The following is a 24,658-nucleotide window of genomic DNA, read 5'->3' as shown; positions in this document are numbered from 1 at the left end:
GTGCTCTCTTGTCTACGTAATTAATCGACCTCAACGAGAGGCAGAAGATATGTCTATGGGAGAGCGTCTCCCGCCGACATAATGCGGTGTAGACACCACGTTAAGTTGATGTAAATTACATCGCTCAGGAGGGGGTTTCACCCCGAGCAATGTAACTTACATTGACTTAAGCAGTAGCGTAGACAAGGCCATAGTAGATCGTGATTGATTAATTTAGCAGGGAAGCCCATTGTGGGTTACTGAATTTTGAGGATTAGTAATTTTGTGGAGTAAGCGTACACATTGGGTAAAAAAAAATCAATGAATCTGCATCAGAAACATACGCTGTTCTTGTATGTTGATAAGTATATGTGTAATTATGTAACACGTTATACTATACAAGTAAATGTATTGTACTGTGGTGTAACCATAATGAAATGTTAGTTATGAGACCTTGCTATTAAATCTTTGCTTAAAAGTGGCAAGAAACCATTGGGTTATTGTAAGAATGATCAGATTTACAGTTTAGCCAAGTGGGAATTAGCCAGCATCTACTGTAATTGTTTGTTAACTAGAAGGAGACATAGATGGACAGAGACTTCTTTATGTCTAACTAGCCAGTCAGATGGCCAATAATACATGAACCATGTTGTCATAAGAAATTAAAATAATCCACATATACATTTTCAGCTATTTAAAAGAAAAAAACTGATTATATTAATACTGTTTTATTTTAGGGGTGATTTTTAAAAATGCAAATCTCAGCAAAGTAGGTTTTTCGAAATGTCTCTGCATTTAGAGGAAAACTGGCAGCAATGTAGAAATCTTCACCTGAATATGTTTTGCTTATGTCTGTTACCCTGTAAAATCTGGGGGTGGGGGGAGTGGTTTTTTTTTTTTTTTTTTTTAAAGAAAGTTATAAAACTAGAAAGATGTAACTATGTTCTAGGTAGGAATAAAATGTAAAACTTCAAAGAGAATTAGTACATTTACAAAGGAAGTTGGGGTCTTTATTTTCTCTGAATGTGAAGTGCTACTAAGGTTATGGTTTTTTAGTGAGTTTACTAGTACTGGAACCCATAATAAGAGACTGTAAAACTACTTTCTAATCTGCTGTAATAGACACTTAATTTACAAAGAAATTTACTATAAAATGAGTTTAAATATTAGACCTTAAAATTATGTGATTGTTAAGCTTGCATTACAGCAAGATAGAAATTTGTTTTATATTGGTGGATCATGCCACTGGAGTCACAGATTAGTGCATATCTCTTATGAATGAGAGAATTGTCACCAATGGTAGGCTGATAAATGCAAATTTAAGCTGAAAATGTTCCTCAAATTTATTTGTTCATGGGAAGAAGTGTGCTGTTTCCTCTTGTATTACTGTGCTGAAAGGCATGTGTACAGTTGTTCCCCTCCTCTCCCCCCCTCCCAATCCTTCTGGCTCTATGACTGTTCAGGCTACTACAAAATTAAACATTTCAGCCCGGTGAATGCAAGGCCCACAACTTTCCTCAGATTCAAGTTTCAAAGCTTCTGACAGGATGATATTTGAATCTAACTGCCAAGATGCTAATGGTTTTGCAATAGTAATGAGACAGTAAGTGACTATTGTATTTGCACCATCATTATGGAAAACCAAACAGTTTTGAAACAGTGATTAAAATCTGCAGTCATTTAAATAAATGTTAGGATTTTAACATGTTCCATAGGTACATATCTTAAATATATTAATAAAAACAGCTTTCTGCTACTCAACTAAATTTACTGTATTTAAATGTTCCTTTCTAAGCTGTTTTAGATGCATAAATCTTCCAAAAACTAGCATGACAAATTTGTGTTGCTTGCAGGGGGATTATATGAATTTACTTGCATTTTACTTCTGCCTCTTCTGAGAAGTTGTATTTCTCACTCAATCTCCAGCAGTTCATATATATTAATATAAATGAATTAGGCTGTGTACCAATGACCAGTCAGCCGTATTTACACCACCACCACCTATGTGGAGATAATAGCCATGTTGTTAAATTGCACTTTTGACACCACCCATGAACTCATCTAGGATGACCTGTATAGTATGTGTGTGGATTTGCTACTCTTAAGAAATGCGCTCATCCCAAACTCATGCTGACTAAACCTTTCTACTACACCATTGTGTGGTGTAATCTATTTTACTTTCTCAAATCTATCTGGAAACCACTGAAATACAGAAGAGAAATTTGGGTCAGTGGAATGCTGAACACATTTTGAGAAACCAGCATGCAATCATTTTAAACACGTTTTGCTTTTCTAACTCAACATTTGTTCTATTTTAAAAACTAAATTGTGTAGGCCATTACTCCCAAACTGTTCCTATTTTGGGGGGGGAAATTGTCATTGGGATGAAAGTCAGTTTATGTATAGCAGCTTTCAGTGGCTGAAGGAGTTTGTTTTTAACACAAAATCAGTGCACATGCCAGCCCTATTTTAGTGTATGCAGTAAATTCTCATCTGCCTGGTTGGACTATGCAACATGAACTACTTTTATCTGCTCAGGCATGCAGCAGACCACTGACTAAATTTGTCTGTCTCCCCACATTTGGTTCTGCAGCCTCAAAATATAAGAGGTATTTTAAAAGTGAACAAAGAAAAGGAATTAAAGGCTGTGACATGAAACAAGAAAAGCTAGGAGATTCACATTCAATGAGGAAATGAACCATTTGTGTCCTCCAACATACTGGCATAATGGGGTGCACTGGGGAAATAGCATAGGGACACCTGTTGTGTGTAGGTGTTAGCGGATACAGAAGTGTGTCAAAGGGGTCAATTATCAAAGCAGTGCACAGAGACTTGGCTGTGTAACTCTCATTCAGGTCAATGGGAGTCATGCAACTGAATCCCTGTATGCTGTTTTGAAACTATTCCGTGTGTTACTTTTCATTCTTAGGCAGGAATTTCCAGGGGGTTTTGTCATGATCCTCATGTTTTTGTTTTTTAATGTGTGAATTCATTATTATTTCCCATGTACTGTTTCCTTTTGGCACCTTAGAGACTAACTCTAAGGACTCCTCGTTGTTTTTGCTGATACAGACTAACACGGCTACCACTCTGAAACCTGTTTCCTTTTGGTAAATCATTTAGAAAAAAGTCCAAGGTCTATGGCTTTCTTCCTTATAAATTCTCTGTGTCAAGATGACCCTGGGCATTGAGTGACTTCACCATTGCAAGCCCTGTCACTAGTTTGCTTTGTTTCTTAGCCAAAGACCGTCACTGAATTTTGTCATGATGAGTTTGCAGCTGGAACTCTGGCTTATGTACGTTGTCTCTTTGGAAAACTTACGACTATATATTTAAATCTTTAATTGTCACAGGTTTCCTCGCTTTCCTGACATGAATTGAATGTCCTTGTGTCTGAGAAAGCAAGAGCTGACAGCTGGATTGGTAGTTCTGACCCTGCTTGCTGGCAAAGTATCAGGCATGGAGGAGGGGTTTCTATAAAAAGCGTTCTTTACTTTGCAAATAGCAATTGAATGGAACTGTATTTTTAGTAGCTCAGTTTATCGACAGAAAACAGACTCTGGAAATGCTTCATCTAGATGTCCTAGGAAGCACATGTGTTACTGTAACTGATTTTGTAGTGAAATATAAATAGAGTTAAAGTGGAAAGCTAGATTAATGAGTGTTTATCAGGTATTTTCCAGATGTATGACCACATTTTTCTTTGCTATTACATACAGCAGAATCCTACAGCTGCTCATTATATATTTGTTAAAATAGCAAATGACCCCTAAATTAACCAGCCTTTAAAGGTGTTTACCTCTTTTGAAGAAGGTGGAGGTGTGGTGTTTTTAATACTTGTTCTTTCTAGAATAGAATTACTTAGAGGTATAACAGAAAAATGTTATTTATTCCCAACTGCCAACACTAATAACAAGTTGTACAAATACTGATGAGACTTTTTTGTACAGCTTTGCTGATGAGCATCACCTCAACTGACTGGATATGTTTATTGCTTTATACAGTCATGCCTGGATTACTTTTATTTTAAAAAGTACACTTCTGATCTGGAACAAAAATCAAATTCTAATTGTTAACAATAACAATATCTTACGTTTATATTGTACTTTTTTTATGTAAAGAACTTTATGTACTTACATATACATAAATTGCTTACGCCACCACTGGCCTGGTGTGGAACATGGCAACTGTTTAACATAACACAGCAGCATTACACTACCCCTCAGGGGAAGCAGCAAAGAATAAGATCATCTCTGATTAAAATTGTCAGGGGAATGTAGGTAGGCAGAATGCAGCTACCAAAACTGGCGTTTGGCTAGGACACTAGGTCTAGTGTCTCCATTTCTGCAAAAGGTGTCATGGGTTCTTTTCTCTCTGTAAGTGATCAGGGCCCTGAGTTTTACGTACCATCACAGAAGGCAGCAAGTGTACTATTTGCCATAATGCAATTCTAGGGCAATGGTTCGGTACTGGTTCAGATGGAGGAGTACCCTACTGGATCTCTCAGCACCGCTTCCTAAACCACTGAAGACTTTCCTTGGGAGTGGGTCTTCCATTCAAATACCTGGCCCAATCCTGGATAGCTTGTGAGATCTCATGAGATCACAGTAGGAGAATGGTATTGGCTGCAAACAGCTATCAGTATAGCCGACAAAATCCAGAGGATAATAGAAGCTAGAGATGGAATGTTCATCTTATGTCATCTAGTTGTATGATTGATCCATCTTTAACATTTCCCAATGGCTTGTTTAGTAGAATTTTAAAAGTTCACCCCTACTGTTGAGAGACCATTCTTGAGAGCAAAGTGTATTAGGCTGGGGAAACTTCTCCCGATATTCAGCCTAAATGTTTCTTTCCCAAATGTAGATCTCTTGTTTCTCCATAACTAATTAACTATTTCCCCTTAACTGTTGGGGGTTTACACTCTCTTCAGAAATTTGGTATTCTGTCATCTCTTAGCCAAACATCTCTCTCGCGCGCTCTCTCCCCTTTAATCTCTTCTCATCAGTCAGTAACTCAGATCACCATTGTAGCTCTTGTGTGAACTCCCTCCACTTTGTTAGTATCTTTGTGATAATGTGGTGCTTGGAAATATACACAGTATTCCAGGTACAGTCGCACCAGAACCACAGAGAGAGGGACTATAGGTCCTTGCTCTAAATACACCTGACCTCAGTCTTTATACTCCCAAAATTACATTGTCCTTTTCTTGGCTGCCATATATCACTCCAAACACACACCTAATCTGTTGACCTCTATCACCTGAGGACTACTTCATCCAGGTTTATCTCTCCTATGGATTATAGTTCAGATTGTTTTCCTCCAGCTGTATTAGTTTGTATCTCTTACAAACTGAATTCTGTTATTTTGCACGTTTCTAATCTTTCTAAGTCTTTGCATTTTCTCTGTCTTGATTAGAAGTCAACTCTTCCCAATTTAACATTGTCTACAGATTTCACTAGCATGTTTCCAGATAACTAACAAAGATCTTAAATACTCCAGGACTTAATACTGATCCCTGATATTAATGATACAGACCCTCTTTGTAAATCGCTTTCATATCTTTGGATGAAAAGCGCTACGTAAGAACTAGGTTTTGGTGATATTTTTGATATCCCATAAGAGATCTCTCATCCACCCCCATTTTTGCTTTATACTCTTTTAGCTAGTTTTCAATGTGTCTGTCCCCTGCACAAGGCAATTTGAATTAATTTTTCAAGTAAGATTTTGAGTTGATATTAAATCCCAACATATGCCCTGTACTGCATTCCCTTCAGACTTTGATTTTGAGATTCTGTCAAAGCAATCAAGTTCGGCTGACGACATTGATTCTTTATGAACACATGCTGGTTATTATATAATATAAGTTAAACCCAAATATAACATCTTGCCTCTTTCTCTTTGAGTAGTTTGTGAAGATCTGTGATAGAAAGCAGTGCACATGTTTCTACCAGCATGTGTTATATGGGACTGGGCAATCTGAGTCTCCTACCTCAGGAGCAAATGACCAGAAACCCAAAGGGTCAGACTTTTTGCCTTGAGAGGATAGGCCTACACTCATGCTGTGAACAGTGCTGAGCTGTGTGGGCCTCCTGAAGGGGCTGTATGAGGCACAGTATATGTAAGAGCTTCCTAGTGTAGCAAGTACATTGCTGCCGCACAACAACCCCACACCCCATTTAAGGTGGATGGTGTATCGTGTATTCAGGGGTGGTAAGCAAAGAGGAGTCTCTGCTCATTAGTGCTCAGGGACTCTCAGCCCTTCACCACCCCTGTGCATCTGTGCAGGAGCCATGCACACCCGAGCCCAAAAGGTTGCTGAGATGCAGAAAAATTATTCCTGTTATGCACTGTAAAACCATATACAAGTTACTGTTGGCGTCCAAGCCTGCAGGGGATGGGCGTCCTGTGAGAGGAACTGTGCTGCCTCTCTGGGTTTTATTCAACAGCAGTCCTTGTGGGTGATGAAGCTGAGTTGACAATCTTGTCTATTTCTCCTCGGCCAGGAGGGTGCTGCTTGTCACATGGGGCTGCCAAAAAAGATTATTATAAAATGCGGTTATGCAAGTCAAATGATTCCAGAGCTGTAACGGGCTTAGTCCCCGTACATAACAGAGCATTAGAAAGATGAATGGATTTAATCCCCAGTGCTTTGAACCACAAAAAAGATGGAATGGTGTTTTCTCAGGGGAAGTGACTAGAGAAGAAAAATCAGGGCATAAAACATACAGTGGCAGATACATTTGCAGCCATTTAAAAATAAAGTATGTATGTATTACTGTGTGTTTTAAGTGTTGCTGTACAGCCTAATCAGCTGTAGACAAGACATGCATCCTGACAAGCTGTTGAACACCATTGGTGTTTGTGAGAAGAAGCATAACTAATGAACAAAGTTGGAGGTAGCTGAGCTGTGTGCTAATTGATATTGCACTCTTGAGCTGTTTCCCATTTGCTATTCTATTTGTCTAAAGGGCAAAGCAAACACTTTCTATGGAGACGGGGCTCCTTGGCAATGAAAGGGGGTGCACAGTCATTGCATAAAATCGGAAGGGGCTGGATGCAGGGATGATGTGGTAAGGACGCACCACTCTGTGTGAGCTTCCTGTGGTAGGGAGGTAAGGCATGGTTGGGTCCAGATGATCTACTGCTGTGTGAATCCTCTCACCATTAATCAGCATTGTGGAAGGCAGTGTAAGTGCCCATGGAGGTTAGTCCAGCCGCTATACTGGAGTAACCTCTATGAAGCAGCTCTGACGCCACTTCACAGCTTGTGCAGGAGGGTTCCTAACCAGGCTGGGTGCATTCACCCCAAAGGCAGTTTTCAAAGTATATGTAACAAGTGAGAATTCTTGGGAGACTGATCTTATCATCCCATTAAAGTCATTAGCAAAACTCCCCATTAACTCTGTCTTGAATTAGGCCCTCTGTATGTTTTTTTTTTTTAATCTCTAAATTCCATGATTCTATCACTATCTAAAAGGACATGTATAGTATTGCCAGCACCAAGTATTAAAAAACCATGACTCAGCCCCCCCAAATCATATTTTTTTAAATGGGTTGGGTTTTGAGTCTCTAGGATGTACTTGGGTCACGTTTTTAAACTTGTATTCCACAATCATGACGGCTAGAAACTTTAAAAACAACCAAACTAATTCTCACTTAATGAAAAGTCTTCAAGAGCCAGAGCTTTAAGAAAAACATTAAATATCATGTGACTTGTCGCAAAATTGTGACATCTGGCAACACTGTGAAATTCTTACCTATTAGTAATTTGTTAAAGTTTAAATCAGAAGGAACCTCAGAATTTTAATTTACTGTTTTTTGCTTGTTTTTTTAACATTTCACCTTGAATAATAATGTTTTGTTTTTTCTTTATCATTAGTTAATCTTCCAGGCTCTCCTGCATTAACACAAAGGGTGTTTATGGTCACAACAGTTGAGAGGAATGTTTTTAAATAGAAAAGAAAAAAGGTTAATTGAAAATGATAAAATTTAAATACTCCATTCAGATTGGGGTTTAAAAATAAAAAATATCATGCTGAAACTATTTAATGAACCATAAGTTCCAATTTCATTAGACTTGCTGTAGTTCAAAAAAGTGAACAGAAACAGGCTAGGCCTCTTTCTCTTAACCCAGCATTGCCCTTTATGTTTAGCTACAAAAAGCAATTCCATATTTTTGTAGCTAGTAACAAAAGGCAAGTTTTGCAAAGAGGCAGGTATGTACAGCAATTACCCAGGAATCTTTAGCTCTTGGTCCTTCACCTTAATTGGAACAGGGGCACTCCCTATTGACTCCAGTCATTTTCTACAAAGGAGACACCATTAATAAAACTATGGTGTCTTGAAACAAGTGTCTTAATCTCTACATCTCAGTATTCTCAACACTCATGTCTTGATTTGACTCCCTCTCTCATCTGATTCTCTGCACAATGACAGTCATTGGTGTAATGAGATGAACCTGTCATGTTAAATATTTTATTAATATTTGGACAGTTTCTTCCTGAAAGGGATATGTCCAAAGAATGTGTATTAATGTTTTTATTTGGATTTAAATAAGCACACATCAAAAATATCTGTTTTGTGTTCTGGGCATCCTTTCCTTTAGTAAAAAATAACTTGTCCACATTATCTGCAGCACAAGTTAGGATTGGTCAGACCTATTTTGTGAAGTTTTTGGGGGAGAGGTTTGCTCAGTAGAACCCTGCGGTATTCTGTACATAAGTTAACATCTGTTGCTGTGCTCTTGCAGTCAACACACTTCTAGTTCTAAATTGAACTCTTCCTAGTGAATCACAATGCTTAATTTTAGAGGGAGGAGTCTGTTGACTTATTGCCCTAGATAACCTGTCTGAGATGCCACTCACAGATTTCAGGTTATAGAACATTTCTTCAATGACATAAGGAAAATACATTTGTAGTATGCTGCTTAGTTGGCCTGCCTACTCAATGTACAGTGAAATTCCTGAGTTGCAGAAATGGGAATAGAAGGGAAATAGTATAAATCCAATCTTTAAAGGTTTCTATTTGAATAAAATAGCCCATCTGAGTATAATAAAGAATAGCACACAAGGCCTTGGGGTTTCTCATTTGTGTCATTCATGCTTAGAACTCCAAAGGGCAGAGAGACAGAACAGCTGTGATCTCTAAGGAGATGAGGTTGCAGTTTGCTATTTACCATATTCCATACTGTGATTTTTGAGTTGACTATGAGGAGGTAGTTAAATGAGGTTTTGAAGAGCCAGGGGAAGTACACCTCTACCTCGATAGAACGCTGTCCTCGGGAGCCAAAAACTCTTACCACGTTATAGCAGCGTTATATCAAACTTGCTTTGATCTGCCGGAGTGCACCCCCCTCCCCCCCCGAGCACTGCTTTACTGTGTTATATCAGAATTCGTGTTATATCGGGCCACGTTATATAGGGGTAGAGGTGTATATTGATTGGGGGGGTGGGAGGCCTATAAAGGCTTCTTCCTTCAGTGTCAGCGGTCACACTGATTTAGCCTGTAAGCAACTAAAAGTATTACGGCTGTGAAATGCTACCTTTTAAAGTTAGCTACCTGGAGGAGTCTGTGGTATCCTGAACTCTAAGACTTGGCTTTATGGAGGCCCTTAAGTAACTAGATATCTAAATTTCTTTAAATTATATATAAAATAGAAATACATTTAATCATTAGGCTTTGTAAAGGAGAATACAACGTATGTTACCAGATTAATCTTTATTGCAGGCCACTTTTTCTCCCCCCCATCTCCCTGCTACAAAGAGAGTCTGTTCCGGGAGCAACGCGTACCCCAAGTTTGACCAGGAGTGGCAGAAATGCGACTTTCTGTAAAATCCTTATGTTCTCTATTAATATTATAATGTATTTTTGGATCCCTGGAAGGGGTAAATTGTCTTATTCTCTTCATCTGTAGTGTCTTGGCATGTGCTCATAGGCAGACCTATCACTTTCTGTAAGTAAACGTTGTAGCCTGAGAGTAGCTAGAGGAATGCTTGAAAACAGGCAGTATGCATTTTCTGTTGGCAATTGAAAGTTGTGCCACCCCCACAGGCCTTTGCCTGGGCTTTTTTTTTTTTTTTTTCCATTTATGCCTCATTTCCCTCGATGATGTAAATTTAGAGATCAGAAATTACCCCTGGATTTTTTTGGGCATGTTATACTTCTTTTTTTGTGGTGGAACAGTTTGTATATATAACAAAGTGCAGGAGCATACCAGGATGGTTAAGAAATACGCCCAGATTTCCTATTCCTGGAAATTAAAAGCGACATTCTCTTACACAAGAGCTCCAAGAAGAGAAACAATATCTAACTTTTCAACATCAAATACCTTGGTGAGGCTGCATCCTAGTTGCTGTTGTGGAACTGAAAAATAATGGGAAATGATTTGGGGGCGGGAGGGGGAAGAAGCAAGCAGGGGAGCCAGTGGGTCGTCATTAGGGTGCAGACTCATGCAGGCTGATTTCATAAATGTCTTTTGGTTTTACTGCCAGCAATAAAACTAAAGATTTATTCACCAATGGAGGCATACAATTTCAGGGATGAATGAAAGGCATAATTGTATCATTTAATGAGAGATGAAGCCACAGCTCTGCTGTATTAACCATTGACTTAGTAGAGATGGAATCTTGAGAACTTTCTAATTGAAAGTAACAATTTGAGTATTTTGTTATGTTTTCTTGAATTATTATACTATTCACATTCATGTCAGTGTATTAGTCACTAACCTAGTATTCTGCAATATTATTTTTTTGAACGTTTGACTATTGTATTTTTATTAAGGTATTTTAGATTTTGTATCCCCAAACAACCTTTACCACTTTACAACTCTTTTTTTATTTTCTGTAAGATATAATTTCCTGGAATAATTAGATATCCTGATGTGATGTTGTGACCTCTTTGCTCTTTAGATGAGCTTACAAGGACCAAGCCTTAGGGGGGAAATAATGATTATGAGGAAAGATTAAGGATTATTGAATGATACTAGTGTGAAATCTGCCTCTCCAGTAGGCATCCCCGTCTTAACCACTTTAACTAAAGGTCAAACAAAATTGTACAGGAAGCTACGTGGTCTCCCAGTTTAAAGATCCACATCTAGTAGGTCATTAGTTTTTTTTGATGATTCTTTGAGTGGGTCACTTAATAGAGTTTTCAGTGTGATACTTATTTGTTGCTTAGTTAACATAGTCTTGTAAATGAGGATTGCACCATATGAAACATCGGTTAAGAAACTGTCCCTGCCCCAAAAAGCTTACAGTCTAATAGAGCATACTTGGTCTGAGGGTATTTAGGTTTCAAAATGCTCCACACAAGTTAGTTAATGCTCACAGCCTTTCTGTGTGTGAGGTGTGTTTTTATTGGTAGGGAAAGAGCTGAAAGGATTTGCCTCAGGTCTTACAGCAAGTGGCAGAAATAAGGCTAACCCTCATGACTCCTGGTCCCCTTTTCTATCCACTCCTGCGACTACCCTTCTCTTGGATTGGCTACTTGACCCTAGCAAGATGTGCTGGCAAAAACATGTGCAAGGTGACTTTTAGGATCAAATCCCAAAGGAAGACCCCAGTCCCGCAATTCACTGCGTCTTCTGCCAGAGGGCAGCGAATTACAGGCTTGTGACCTAACACATCTATGAAGTCAGTGGGAGTTTTGACTGAGTCAGGACCTTAGATTCAGCTCCTAATGTCCCTCAGAGTGAGCATTTTCTCCCTACTAGTATTAAATTGCTTTAAAATGAGTTTAGTGCTTCAAGGTTTTTTGTTTAGCAATATATAGAGATATCACTAAACTGGCTTACTGACATACCCCTGAGAAATAACTTTATAATTTGTTTTTAAAATGTTATTAGTATGGAAATTAGAGTTAATTGTTTTAACATTAATTTTACCACCTTTCTATGCTTGGGAGGCTGTTTAAAAAATAGTTTGTTTGAAAATGGTGACTCTCCCGCTCCCCTCCCCCCCTCCCCCCCCAGCCATTCGTTTAATACCTTGGCTACCTTTGAACCAGAGTATTCCATGATAAAAGATCTTTGTTCTTTCAGTTCCCTTATCTTTTATTTCATGGACTATTACTAGCTAAGTACTTCTGCTGAACTACCTTCACAGCTCAGTTGGTAGTACTCTTAGGTCATGAGTTCAAGTCCTACAGGAAGATTTGAGTATTCAGAGATTTTGGACTATTAGACATATTGTTCTTCAAATGAGGCATTACATGGAGGGAGTCTCCTCCAATGTTCGGTGGTAGTTGTCCCGGTGGAAATAAAAGGCCAGATGGCACTTTCCAAAAATGGGCAGGGACACTAATAATACTCTCTAGACGTGGCCTCCTGCTTCCAGTCATGGATTTGCTGAACAACCGCAATCCTATTGTATGCTCTCAATAGACAGCTTCTGATACCTGACGCTGTATGTTTTGTAGAGCAAATAGCTGCTGTTTACTTGGCCTACATAATCACGGTACTGCTATGATCAGACTCCCTGCAATTTTAAAAGAAGTCTCTGTTATCTTGGGTATGAAAAGTGTTGTATGAAAGTGATTGTTTTCTAAGACTGGAAAAAATGTGTTGCATGATCAATAGGATTCATGTGGCTCTGAAGGCCTGCTGTATTAGCGCACGTTAAATGAACCTCAGAATGCAAATGAATAGCACGTATTGCACCATATGGGCATTCAATTATATTTCTTGTTTAAAATGTTAAATTTCTCATTTACAAATGAAGGAATCATTTTTATTGTATTTGTTTGCAGTGTTATCCTCCTTGGGCCAATTTTTAAAAAAGTATTTAGTTGCCTAAAGAAGCAGATAGGTGCCTAGGTATTTTTGGAAATTCCAGTAGGCACCTATCTGGATCTGTAGGTGTCTAGATAACTTCAATAATCTGGCCCCTAGGTGCTGGACATCTCATTTGGCCAATTCTCTGGAAAGCTAATCCCAGTTTAGAATTAAAATCTGAGTGTTTGCGAGCTGTGACCAGTTACCTGAACCCAGTCTATTCTTGAACAACACTATGCTAGTAACTGGTTCTGTACTTACTAATGAACACAACACTAAATTTCAATCATATAACAAATATAGCCAGGAACTTTTACTCTTTCAGATATTGCTATTTTAGTAGCTGTTTTCTATATATAGTTTAGCTGAAATTTTGTCTGTATCATGTTTAGTTCAGTCTTTTCCAGCCCCTCATTTATACTGGATTAACATACACTCACTATTACCTGCTGTTACGTTTCTGTTGGGAAGATTTATACTTTTTTATTGTTATTTTCAGGATCCAACCAATCTGGACAAATTTAATGTCTCCGACTTCTTCCATGTTAAAAACAACTTAAAGGTGACAGACCCAGGTAAGGATGAACTAAAGCTTGGCTGAAGAAACTCTAACCTTAATATGCAAACCCGGAGAATAATTTGTGGAATGTTGGGTGATTTTTAAAAGAAAACGCTGGATGGTGGGATTATGAAATGTTATGCAATGGTGCCTAGAGGCCCCAGCTGAGATTGGGACCAGTAGTTCTAGACAATGTATAAACACACAGTAAGAGACAGTCCCCACCGTGCTTATCATTAAATAGACCGGAGGTCCCCAAACTGTGGGGCATGCTCCCCTGGGGGGGGCGTGGCTGAGGCCTGGGCCAACCCCCACGGGGGACAGGGAGGGAGCGCCACCCAGCTCCACTCCTGGTCCTGGCCCCACACCCGAGGCCCCAGCCTTGGCTCTGCTCCCACTCCCAGCTGTGGCCCCAGCCTCGGCCTCCTTTCCCTCTCTCCCCCTCCTCCCTTCCCCTCCCTCTTTCCCCCCCCCCCCCCCCCGAACCATAACTCAGCTCTAAATATTTGTCAGCAAAAATTAGGCATGCCAGGGCAGAACTCAGGTGTGACTTATGTCACTTTAAAAAAATACTTCTGTACTATGACACCATGTATCTTGTGATTATGAGCCATAGATCTGTTTCATTCGCTGAGGGGACAAAGGGCAGATTTTTTTTTTTTTTTTTTTTTTTGCATTATGTATCCAAAAATAGTGTCTGTCTTTAGTATTCCGTAGAAGTGGTTTAATTTGATTTATAAGAGTTTAGGTAGCTTCCAGTTGTTCTGAAGAGTCTTTCAATGGTAAAGGATATAAAGTCAAGCCCTTTTATAGTACGTGGCCAGTAAAGTATTTGTCTCACCATACTTGAATGTCACTTTTTTCATATGGTGTCTTACTGCTCACTCATTCATCATAATCACTTCTACAAGAGCAAAAATATGTGGCTGTTTCCATGAAAAAGATTTCTTCTTCTATAGAGAAACAAGGTGGGTAAGGTAATATCTTTTATTGGAGCAACTTCTGTTGGCGAGAGAGATATGTATGGCCCTGTTAAGTTGAAGGGGAACAAAATGATTTTGAGATATAGAGCTTGCTTTTTAACTGAAAATGTGGTTTAATCCTGTCTTATAGATGAAGAGAAAGCAAAATTGGATCCATCTTACTATCTGAAAAATACAAATTTAGAGACCCGAGAGACTTTACTGGAGCTGTATAAAGAATTCAAAGGAGATGATATTCTAGCAGCTACAATGAAGGCCCCCGAAAAGAGAAAAGTGGATAAGCTGAATGCAGTAAGTTGATTTATAGGTCGACATTGATTACATTTCTGAAGAATGGTAAAAGGCATTTTTCAATATAGTAGCCATATCGCCACCTGAACAGACACGGCTGTTTTCTGCAGCATTGGAACTTACCATACATCAGAGGCAATGAGAGTGGTGTAGCTAAATTATACTGCAATTCTTTAGAAATGCAGTGATGTGTGTATGTCAATGGATTTCTTTTTGTAAAATATTTGTAAACAAGCCTAAAATATTTTTGAAATCGGGTGCGATAAGAGGTAGAGCTCTTTAAATTTAGGATGTGATTACTGTGGTGTGAGTTAGGTGATAAAGATTTTTCCTTCCACTTGTAATTTCTTGCTTTGAATTAATTTATCATTGGCAGAAGGAACACAGCTTAAGGGCAATGCAAGTGAATCATTCCTGGTGTTGGCATATATATAAATCACCAGAAGCAGCTTCAACATTTCCTCTTCACAGTATTTTTAATGGACTATTGTAAAAGGTGCCCTTATCAGGGGCATATTACTGTGTGTTCATGGTTGTCAAGAAATAATCCATCTGCATATTGAATCCAAGATTGCTGAGTGTTATCCTCTCCCTAAAACAGTTCTCTGGGACATGTCACTGTGCTTAGATTATCCTTGTATGAACATCAGTTAGCAGGAGTGTGCCACATGATTTAAAAACAAAACAAAACAGGCAATTTAGACTGTTTATGAGCCTAGATATATGAGAAGCTGCAAGGCTTAGATTTGGCTTCTTGTTTGTTCCTATTCAGGCAATTATACTATTAAAAAAAAAAATTTATTTAGAGACAAAGATGAAATGAGATGGAATGTGAACTGTCCACATGTCACAGGTCCAGATCGGCAGCTGGTATAATTGGCAAAGCTCCATTGTCTTCTGTGGGAGGCAGTATAGCCTATGGGGCAGAGCACACAGGAAACCTGGATTCTATACCCAACACTGCCACTGATTTCACTGGGTGATCTTGGGCATGTTGCTTCATTTCCCTGCCTTTGTTTTCCCCTTTGTAAAATGAGGATATTATTATTTACCTCAATAAAATGCTTTGAGATCTACAGATGTGTGTGTATAAATATATAAACAAGCTAGATGTTATTACTTATTTGGTCTTGTATTTGTGTTTTTAACTCAACTTAAGATCCATGAGTGGGGTTCCATTTTTTTTCAGAAAAGAAAACTGTGAACAAGGCTATAGATATTAGAAGCCATGTGACAGTGTCCACTCAAGTGCCACTCTGAGTGTTCCCAAAGCCCCTCCATATGTTTAGTAGGCTTTAATTTCACTTAACAAGGATGTTTTACAGAAGTCTTGCCAGCAGTGCTCCCTTCATATCTCCAACTGTGGATATAAAAATAATTTGTAATAATAAAACCCTTGCCTGATAATGTGGAAGCAATTAAGTCCCTTGAGTTCAGTGTCTAGAAAGCCGTAAGTAGAAATTCATCAGAGCAAATGTTATAGGTGACAGATGGAGAAATACCAGCACATAGTGCTTCTCTTTCTTTTTATAAGAACTGGAGCGGAAAGTCTACTTTAAATAGGAAATATAGAAGACATTTGTGTGCTTCTAGTAATTAAGTGGTAATATTTTAAGTAAGGAATTATAGAATTTAACCTTGATTCTTTCTTTTTTAACATGGTCAATATTACACAAGCTAAAAATGAAAGTCAATATGAAATTTTATCGCAACAGTATCAGACACGCTTAAAACTGCAGCAGTTGTGCATCTGCAGAAGAAGAACCAAGAAAGCCGATGTATGTTTTCCAAAGCATTATTATTATTAAACCCTGCTGTCCCTTTTGGGGGTGGAGAATGTAGGCTGTGCCATGTAGTATAGCAACCTGCCAGATCTTGTTATTTAGTTTAGCAACTGTTAGTTAAGAAAAGAAAAACAGATTTTTTTTCCTGTAATTTAAAGTGGTAATTGGGGTACCATTTTAAACAAAATCAAGAGACAGTTTATAAACCCTACAACAAAGGGACACTTCTAGTTTTGCAACCAGTTTTTAGTGTTTAAAAATGCGTTTAATGTAGAGTGACACTGCTTATCTTAAATCCCTCATTCTACTCTCTATGACAGTGCTTCCTTCTGAGGTGAAAGATTAAATGTTGTTGTTTGCTGATTATATTGGCAATACAGCAGAATTAGTGAATTGTGATCAGAATGGCTACTTGTGTGATTTGTGCTATGTTTGGCATGTGCTTCTCAAGACTTGTAACCCCTGGTTAAAACATTTTTAATTTCCCACTTCTTCCCCCTCCCCTCTGGCTCTTAGTTGCAGAGACCCACGTGTGGCATGTGTTTGGTACAGAAGCTTTCATTTTTTAGAGAGGGCTGAAAGGTTCAGGGAACTGGTTATGGGATAATAGCTCCTTTCACTTCTGGCAGTGACCAAAAGTTGTAACCATATGCTGACTATTTAATGATCTATATGAAATTTGTTGACAGGTGTCAGTCCAATTCTAAGAGACCATGTGTCCACATCACCAAATCTGGTGCTCATGTTGGCAGTCTCAGGAGAGAGGATTATGAGAGTCATGGGGGCTAAACTCCACACTCACACTTACTGATAAATGAGATGAACAAGTTTAGCTCTCTACAACTGAAAAAGTCGATGTGAAATATGGAAACCTATGAGAAACACAGCATAACAGATGTACTGTAAAATCATGCTGTAGTATTTAGAGTGGCTTCATTTGCTTTTTATCAAGCAAGTCTTGACTAAAAAATATTAATGCAGATCTCCTTGCTTTGACAGCTTCAATTTACAACTGTATTTTCCAGAAGCTGTTGAAGACTGAATACTCATGCCTGAAACTTTTTATTTTAAGTACAGATGTTTTGCTTGAATTGAAAAAATACACAGCATATTGTGTTGGTAAATATTTGGGCAGTTCATGCAGTGCCTCTGGTGAATACTTTGACATGCTAACATATTTTGGAAACCCCATCCTTCCTCTCCAATGGAATGAGGAAGGGGATTGTTAATTGAAATAGCCAGTATATGTATTGTCCAACAGGATAACTTCTTTTTCAAGATCTTTAGAGCCCAGCTTCGTAATACTACAAGGACATTGGGGATGTGGCAAATACTTTAGGAAACATTCCTCTGGTAATATTTTAAAAAATGTTAATTATATGACAATCTTCACCAAAGTATATCTGAATGCTTGGTGGGAATGAGAAGCTAAAAGTGACAGCTAATTCATTCTACTAGGGCACTTGGAAAAGTGCTGGTATTAAATCCATTGGAGATCTTCTGGGTAAAATATTGGCTCCATTGAAGACAATAAAAGAAATCATCCATTTTATCCATGAGGCCGGGAATTTACCCTATGTGTAGATGAACTTCTGATCTCCTTTTAACAATTAATAGAACTGGAGTTGCTTTGACAATAGCTGACTGCTTCCATTATTCCCTACAGCTGTATTATTTATTTATTTTATTTATTATTACGATTACACCTCTACCTTGATATAACGCTGTCCTCGGGAGCCAAAAAATCTTACCGCGTTCTAGGTGAAACTGCGTTATATTGAACTTGCTTTGATCCACCCGAGTGCGCAGCCCTGCCCTCCCCGGAGCACTGCTTTACCACGTTATATCCAAATCGTGTTATATTGTGTCATGTTATATCGAGGTAGCGGTGTACTACTGTTATTATATAGGTAGCTTATTATTTGACTGTGTGTGTATGTACATCAAAATTAATTAGATGGATTTGAGGGAAGAGTGCAGGAGAGGATGTTATAATGCTGCATCTCTTTCCTCCAGTTTTTGTAGTGTTAACTCTGTTGAATTTTTAATCTTTTGTACAGGCTCACTATTCTACAGGGACAGTAAGTGCTTCCTTCACATCCACTGCCATGGCCCCAGAAACAACACATGAAGCAGGTACTGTAGATACCTATCATTAACAAAGTGTATTGTAATCAAATATACTGGTATAAAGTATGCTGTCCTGTATACATACTTTTGAGAGGACTGCAAGAATGCGTTGTTGACTAGTCAGTATCTGATATCTTAGAATAATATCGTCCATGCAGCTATAGCCCTGGTTTCTTCTTTGAGTGCTTGCTCCTGTCGATTCCATTCTAGGTGTGTGTGCGCCCACACGCACAGTTATCGGAGATTTTTGTCTTAGCGGTATCCATAGGGTCGGCTGTGGCACTCATGCGCTGGTATATCAGGTGCCACTGGCCCTTTGGCCTCTCAGCTCGTGACGGTTGGTCGGAGCACCTTGTCTTGTATTGCAAGAGCATTTGCTGATTTTAACAGTTATTGTTTTCTCCTTTGTATATATATAGTTCTTAGGTACTTAGCTAGCCATTAGTTTAAATGTTAGTGTCCCAACTGGGACTTCGCCCTGGAGCAGGGCATGCCCCTTTCCCCAGGCTTCAAACCATGGTCGTCATGCAACAGGCCGATGCCTATTAGTGACCCCCATGACAGCTGTTTGAAGTGCTTTGGGGAGTCCCATAGAAAAGACAAGGGCAGGATCTGTAAGAACTTTTGCCCTAGAACCCAGAAGCAGCGGGATATCCACTTGAGGCCCCTCCTCATGGAGGCTGCGCTTCATCCTGCATCAGAGCCCTCCCGTTCGGACTCCACTCCTAGCACATAGGCACCGGCAGTGCACTCCGCACCGATACCGAAGAAGCAGCATAAGAAGGAGGACTCCCCAGCACCAGAGAGGAAGGGGGCTTTGGACAAAGAACCTGTGTCAGGCCGCATGCCCGCCCTGGAGCCTCACAGGGGTATCAGTGTGCTCGGACCCCCTAGCCCAGCCAGGGATCCGCCTCTGACTCCTGGGAGCAGCAGGGCACCCCAGCTTCTCCTAGGACCTTCGTTGCTTGAAGCGGCCTCGGCGGCTAAAGACCCAGTAAGCCGGCTGCTGCTGCACCAGGCACCGGACTTGGCTAACGCCCCACCGTCCAGGGCAATCCAGTCTTGGAACCGCCCCATAGGGCAGTGGAGCGTCCTCGGACCGCAGGCATAAGTCCCCATCAGCACTGCTGAGGACCCCATTCCCACAACCTCGGTCTCTGGCCAGAAGACCCAGGTCCCCGATACCACGCTCTCTCCCATGAGGTATGGGACACTGGAGTCGAGGCACCGGTCCCCGTACCAATGGTACCGGCAAGCCCCAACCAGAGATCGTCATGGTGCAGGTCGCTATCGCCTAGACGATCTCCCAGACGTCGAACCCCCGCTGGTGCAGGATTGCTCCCCATCGTGGCACCGGTCTCCATCTCCCTGGTACCGCTCGTCAGGCAGGCACCAATCCTTGCCCTCTTCTCACCGGTCACTGATGAGGGTCAGTCGGCAAACTTAGGCTTCTACTGCTCCGCCCTGGTCACCAGAGGGACAATGGTCCGAGTCAGAGCAGGACTTCAGCCCCTCGCCAAGAAAGGGTGAATCACCACTGACCCACAAGACTGGCATGGCATCTGCCGTGGCGGCGTGGCAGCAGGGACAGTGGCCTGCTCAATGGCCGTTCTGGAATCTTTGGGGCGTGCCGATGATGCCGGTCCCGTACTCCCACCATTCCGCCCTGGCTGCCTCGGACAAACCACCCCCGGCACCGGAGTCGGAGCAGGGTGCGGAATCCGATGCAGGGACAGCACAGCAGGCGCCTACACCTAAAGACCCATCCCTAGAGAGGGAAGGGGAACCTGCCCCTGCCCCTGCGGTGCAATTGTCGTCATCGCTGGAGGAAGCGGTGGCAGGCCCCTCCCAAATTGGCAGTCCCACCCGTGACTTTAAGGAGCACCAGGCCCTCCTTAAAAGGGTGGCTACCAATTTAAACCTGGAGATTGAGGAGTTGGTGGAAGAGTCAGATAGAATCATAGAATATCAGGGTTGGAAGGGACCTCAGGAGATCATCTAGTCCAACCCCCTGCTCAAAGCAGGACCAATCCCCAGACAGATTTTTTTTATCCCAGTTCCCTAAATGGCCCCCTCAAGGATTGAACTCACAACCCTGGGTTTAGCAGGCCAATGCTCATACCAATGATCTTTTTAATGTCATATCCTCCACCGCCCTGGCCCAGATCGTGCTGCCTGTCCACCCAGGGGTTCTTATGATCGCAAAATCGCTGTGGCAGACCCTCTCTGCCATTCCGCCCACTTCTAAGAAGTTGGAAAAGTAGTATTATGTCCCTGCAAAGGGATTTGAATAGCTAAATACACACCCTCCAGCTGGGTCATTGGTCGTGTCTGCTGTTAATGAGAGGGACAGATGAGTGGCACGCTGAAAAACAGACGCCAAGAGACTGGACTTGTTTGGCAGAAAGATTTATTCTACAGCCAGCCTGCAATTTAGGGTGTCTAACCACCAGGCCCTGTTAATCAGGTACTGTTTTAATCGTGGGACTCCCTTAGTAAATTCAAGGAGGTTCTTCCACAGGACCGAGCCCAGGAGTTCGCCTGTTCAGTGGGGAAAGGCAAAGCGATGGCAAAAGGTGCCCTCCGGGTGGCCTGGGATGCTACAGACTCGGCGGCCAGGGTTGTCGCCTCTGCGGTGGTAATGAGGTGCAGCTCTTGGTTACAGTCCTCTGGGTTATCCCAGGAGATGCAGACCACTCTACAGAACTTCCTGTTTGAAGGATCAGGGCTCTTCTCCGAGCTCACGGACGCAAAGCTGCACAGCCTTCAAGACTCCTGTGCCACCCTCCACTCCCTGGACCTTCATATTCTTCAGCAGGCTAGGAAGCCGTTCCGTCGCCGTCCTCCGCCTCCTACATCCCCGGCTAAGCACCTATAGGAAAAAGGACAGAGACAAGGGGTTTAAACAACGATATCCTTCGTCTTCCCATTTGTCTGCTCAGCCCAACCATTCCAGGAACCAAGGAAGCCAGAAATAGGCATTTTGAGGATGTGCTCGAGGATGGTGCCCCAGTCGCATCCCAGGATCCACCTTCCTACTCACTCCTCAACCACCTGCGCCCCTTCCGGTCGGCCTGGTTGCGGCTGACTTTGGACCGTTGGGTGCTTGACGTATCTTCGGGCTGCACCCTGCAGTTCTTGGCTGACCCTCCCTCCCACCCCCCTTCCCTATTCCTCTTCAGGGACCCTTCTCACGAGCAACTCCTCGCCCAGGAGGGAGGTAGCCTCAGAATGGGGGCAGTAGAGGAGGTCCCACGGGAGATGAGGGGGAAAGGATTCTACTCCCATTATTTCCTAATCTTGAAAGTGAAAGGGGGGCCTCAGACCCATCTTGGACCTCCGATGCCTCAACAAGCATCTCAAAAAGTTGAACTTCTGCATGGTTTCCCTGGCCTCCATCATCTCATCCCTGGATCCGGGAGACCGGTACACCGCCCTTGACTTGAAGGACACATATTTCCATATCTCCATTTTCTCAGGACACAGATGATTCCTCCATTTTGTGTCGGGTCAGCGCCATTTCCAATTCACAGCACTGCCTTTCGGACTCTTGTAACCCCCAAGAGTGTTCACAAAGTGCATAGCACTCAAGAGGGTGCCACAGCTGACCCTTTGGGTACCCTAAGGCAAAAATCTCCGATGACTGTACACATGGGCTCGCACACACCTAGAATGGAATGGACATGAGCAACACCTCTTGAACAACAGTTACGAAAAGGTAGGTAACTGTTTTTTCCAGTGAGTTCATTCTAAAATAACGTAGCAATTGTGAATTTAGTTTTAGCTCTGAATGCCAAGTATGTAGATATTGAGCTAAAATCAATGACATATTTCATATGCATATGGACCACAAAATGGAATGCACACGTATGCAAGTTAGCAATGAAACTTGATCTCCTCTCATGTAAAATGTTTACTGTCTTTTGGCTTAAAAACCTCTTGGTATTGGTTAAAATTATATCTTAAAAAATTGTGTGCTGTCTGGCAGCTTTTGACTTATTGCTATTCAAGGTTATATTTCTTGCCAAAGATGCATTTTAAACAGTAATTCTTTCCTTTCGTCCTCTAGCTTAAACAAAAATGCACTGAATGTTTTAATTTCAGTGTTGATTAAGTGACTTGGCAATTAGTGTTTCAAATGCAAGGTAGAGCTCTTACTCTTGGGACTAAAGATATCAGACTATCAAGTACACTTTGTGAAAGCCTGAAGCCAGTACTCTAACTGCATATTTACCAAAGTAATTTTCTTTACTTAGCGTGAATTCCTCTATCTTTCCCTGCTTTTATTTTTCTATGCTTTGGAGACCGATTTTGGGTATCTAGAAATATTGATAGAAATGGAGTTTCTTTGTCACAAATGAAATAAGTCTCTTGGAGTGAGCCTTTGGTTTGACTTTCCAGTAGTGACATGGTTCCATCAGTTCAGGTCCCCATATGTCAACAATTTGTGGTTGGCTGATGACTACCTGCATGGTTTCTAAGTTTGGCAAGAAGCAATTTGGTTTCAAAATAATACCCATAATTAGTAGATATTACTGGAAAATTATGGTGTGTAATATTCAGGGTTACCTGACGCTTAAAATACAGGCCACATTGTTGGCTCTAGACAAGTTGTGGCTCTCTAGAATGAAAATTGTATGGCGTAGGATGATTAATGTGAGATTATCATCTGATGACTTCTACATTACCATATCTGTAAGTCTATGGGGAGGATATCCTCTAATAGGGATCTAGTGATTTGTTTGCAGATAGCTTCTAAAGATTAATGAAGAAATTTCAAAAGTGCTAATTTTTACCTTTGCTTTGAGGCAGCTGCCATTGAGGAGGACGTTGTGCGATACCAGTATGTGAAGAAAAAAGGTTATGTACGACTGCACACTAATAAAGGAGACCTGAACTTGGAGTTGCACTGTGATATGGTACAGTATGCCACCTAGATTTAATCCTGTAATGTAACTCTAGATTATGAATAGAACAGGGGTTGGAGGTCAGAATAGTGAAACAATGCAAGCAGTATCTACTCAGTGAGATTTTTAACTTTTAAAATGAGAAATTCTAAGAGATTCTGAGACTCAAGAGGGTGAGAGGAAAGGAAAAGCAGTTCCTGATGGCATGAGCTGCGGAGGAGAAGGCTCTTGCATCATTAGTGGCCCTGCAGAGAAACATGGGAGTAGAGATAGTCAAGGTCTTTGAAGTCAGCTAATGCAAGTCTATGGAGAAATTAGAAAAGAATGAAAGTAAAATTAAAAACCAAACGGTAGAACAGAAGTTCTCAAACTCTTTCATAGCATGGACCGCATCTTAATAGAGAAATTATCTGATGGATGTCTCCCTTCCTATTTGCAGTTGAACAAACCATCCTGACTTTAAGAAGGGAGGGGAGTCAAGAGACCTTGCTTATATTCTTGACTCTGCTGCTGACTTTGTGTGTGCGCTTTGGGCAAGACACTTAACCTCTTAGAACTACCTGTTTGAAAAATGGTTGTCATAATTATTGCCCATTTTTGTAAAGCACTTTGAGATCATCACATTAAAATGCCACATTAGTCCAAAGTATTATTTCTATTATTAAATGTGATAAGCTGCACTAACGTAACATTGAAGTTGCATGGCTGAAATGATAAAGCCAAGAAGTACAAAAGTGAAGGGTCCAATAGCACTGGTAACTCAGCTGTGTTATACATCCTGTCTTTATAGAAAATAGAGGTTGGAAATGGTAATATATTATGCTATACATTTAATCAGATAAATAGTATGTCTGTGCAAAATGGACTAGGTAATATTGCTGTGCATTTCCAAACTGTGATTTTAATTGTGCAATCTCTGTTTTGTATGAATAGCTTTTCTAAAATTTCTTCTCCTTCTTAAAAGAAAAAAGGAGAGAAAAGCAAAAGGAAAAATTGCAGAGCTGCTCAGAGTGTGAATTTTATAAGCTAATAGCTGCATATCTTATCTCCAGCTTCACCAGCTACGCTTGCAGGCTTTTTGCGAAGCAGCTGTTTGGCTTGTGGAGCTTTCAAGTTTCACCAGCAAAGCTTGAGTTCTTGGAGCCAATGAGAAGAGTAAACTTGGGCCAAATTTTGCCCGTCTTTTGTTAAGTAATATCTTACATCACAAATAGTCCCATTGGAATCAATAGGTCTACACTCAATATAAAGCT

The 24,658-nt window shown here is 40.7% G+C and overlaps 1 protein-coding gene across 1 annotated transcript in view; it reads left to right on the top strand.

Annotated features, from left to right (window-relative positions):
* PPIL2 (peptidylprolyl isomerase like 2) overlaps positions 1–24,658 on the top strand; it is a 136,879-nt gene that overhangs the window by 36,636 nt on the left and 75,585 nt on the right. The window contains exons 9-12 of the mRNA XM_065417536.1: positions 13,251–13,326; positions 14,424–14,584; positions 18,429–18,504; positions 23,311–23,417. Of these exons, the coding sequence (XP_065273608.1) occupies positions 13,251–13,326; positions 14,424–14,584; positions 18,429–18,504; positions 23,311–23,417 (420 nt within the window). The remainder of the gene's footprint in view (positions 1–13,250; positions 13,327–14,423; positions 14,585–18,428; positions 18,505–23,310; positions 23,418–24,658) is intronic.

The sequence above is a fragment of the Emys orbicularis genome, chromosome 16, assembly GCF_028017835.1.
Source record: "Emys orbicularis isolate rEmyOrb1 chromosome 16, rEmyOrb1.hap1, whole genome shotgun sequence".
NCBI classification, from domain to species: domain Eukaryota; kingdom Metazoa; phylum Chordata; order Testudines; family Emydidae; genus Emys; species Emys orbicularis.
The sequence above is the reverse complement of the archived record's forward strand: the minus strand, read 5'-3'. Positions and strand labels throughout refer to the sequence as shown.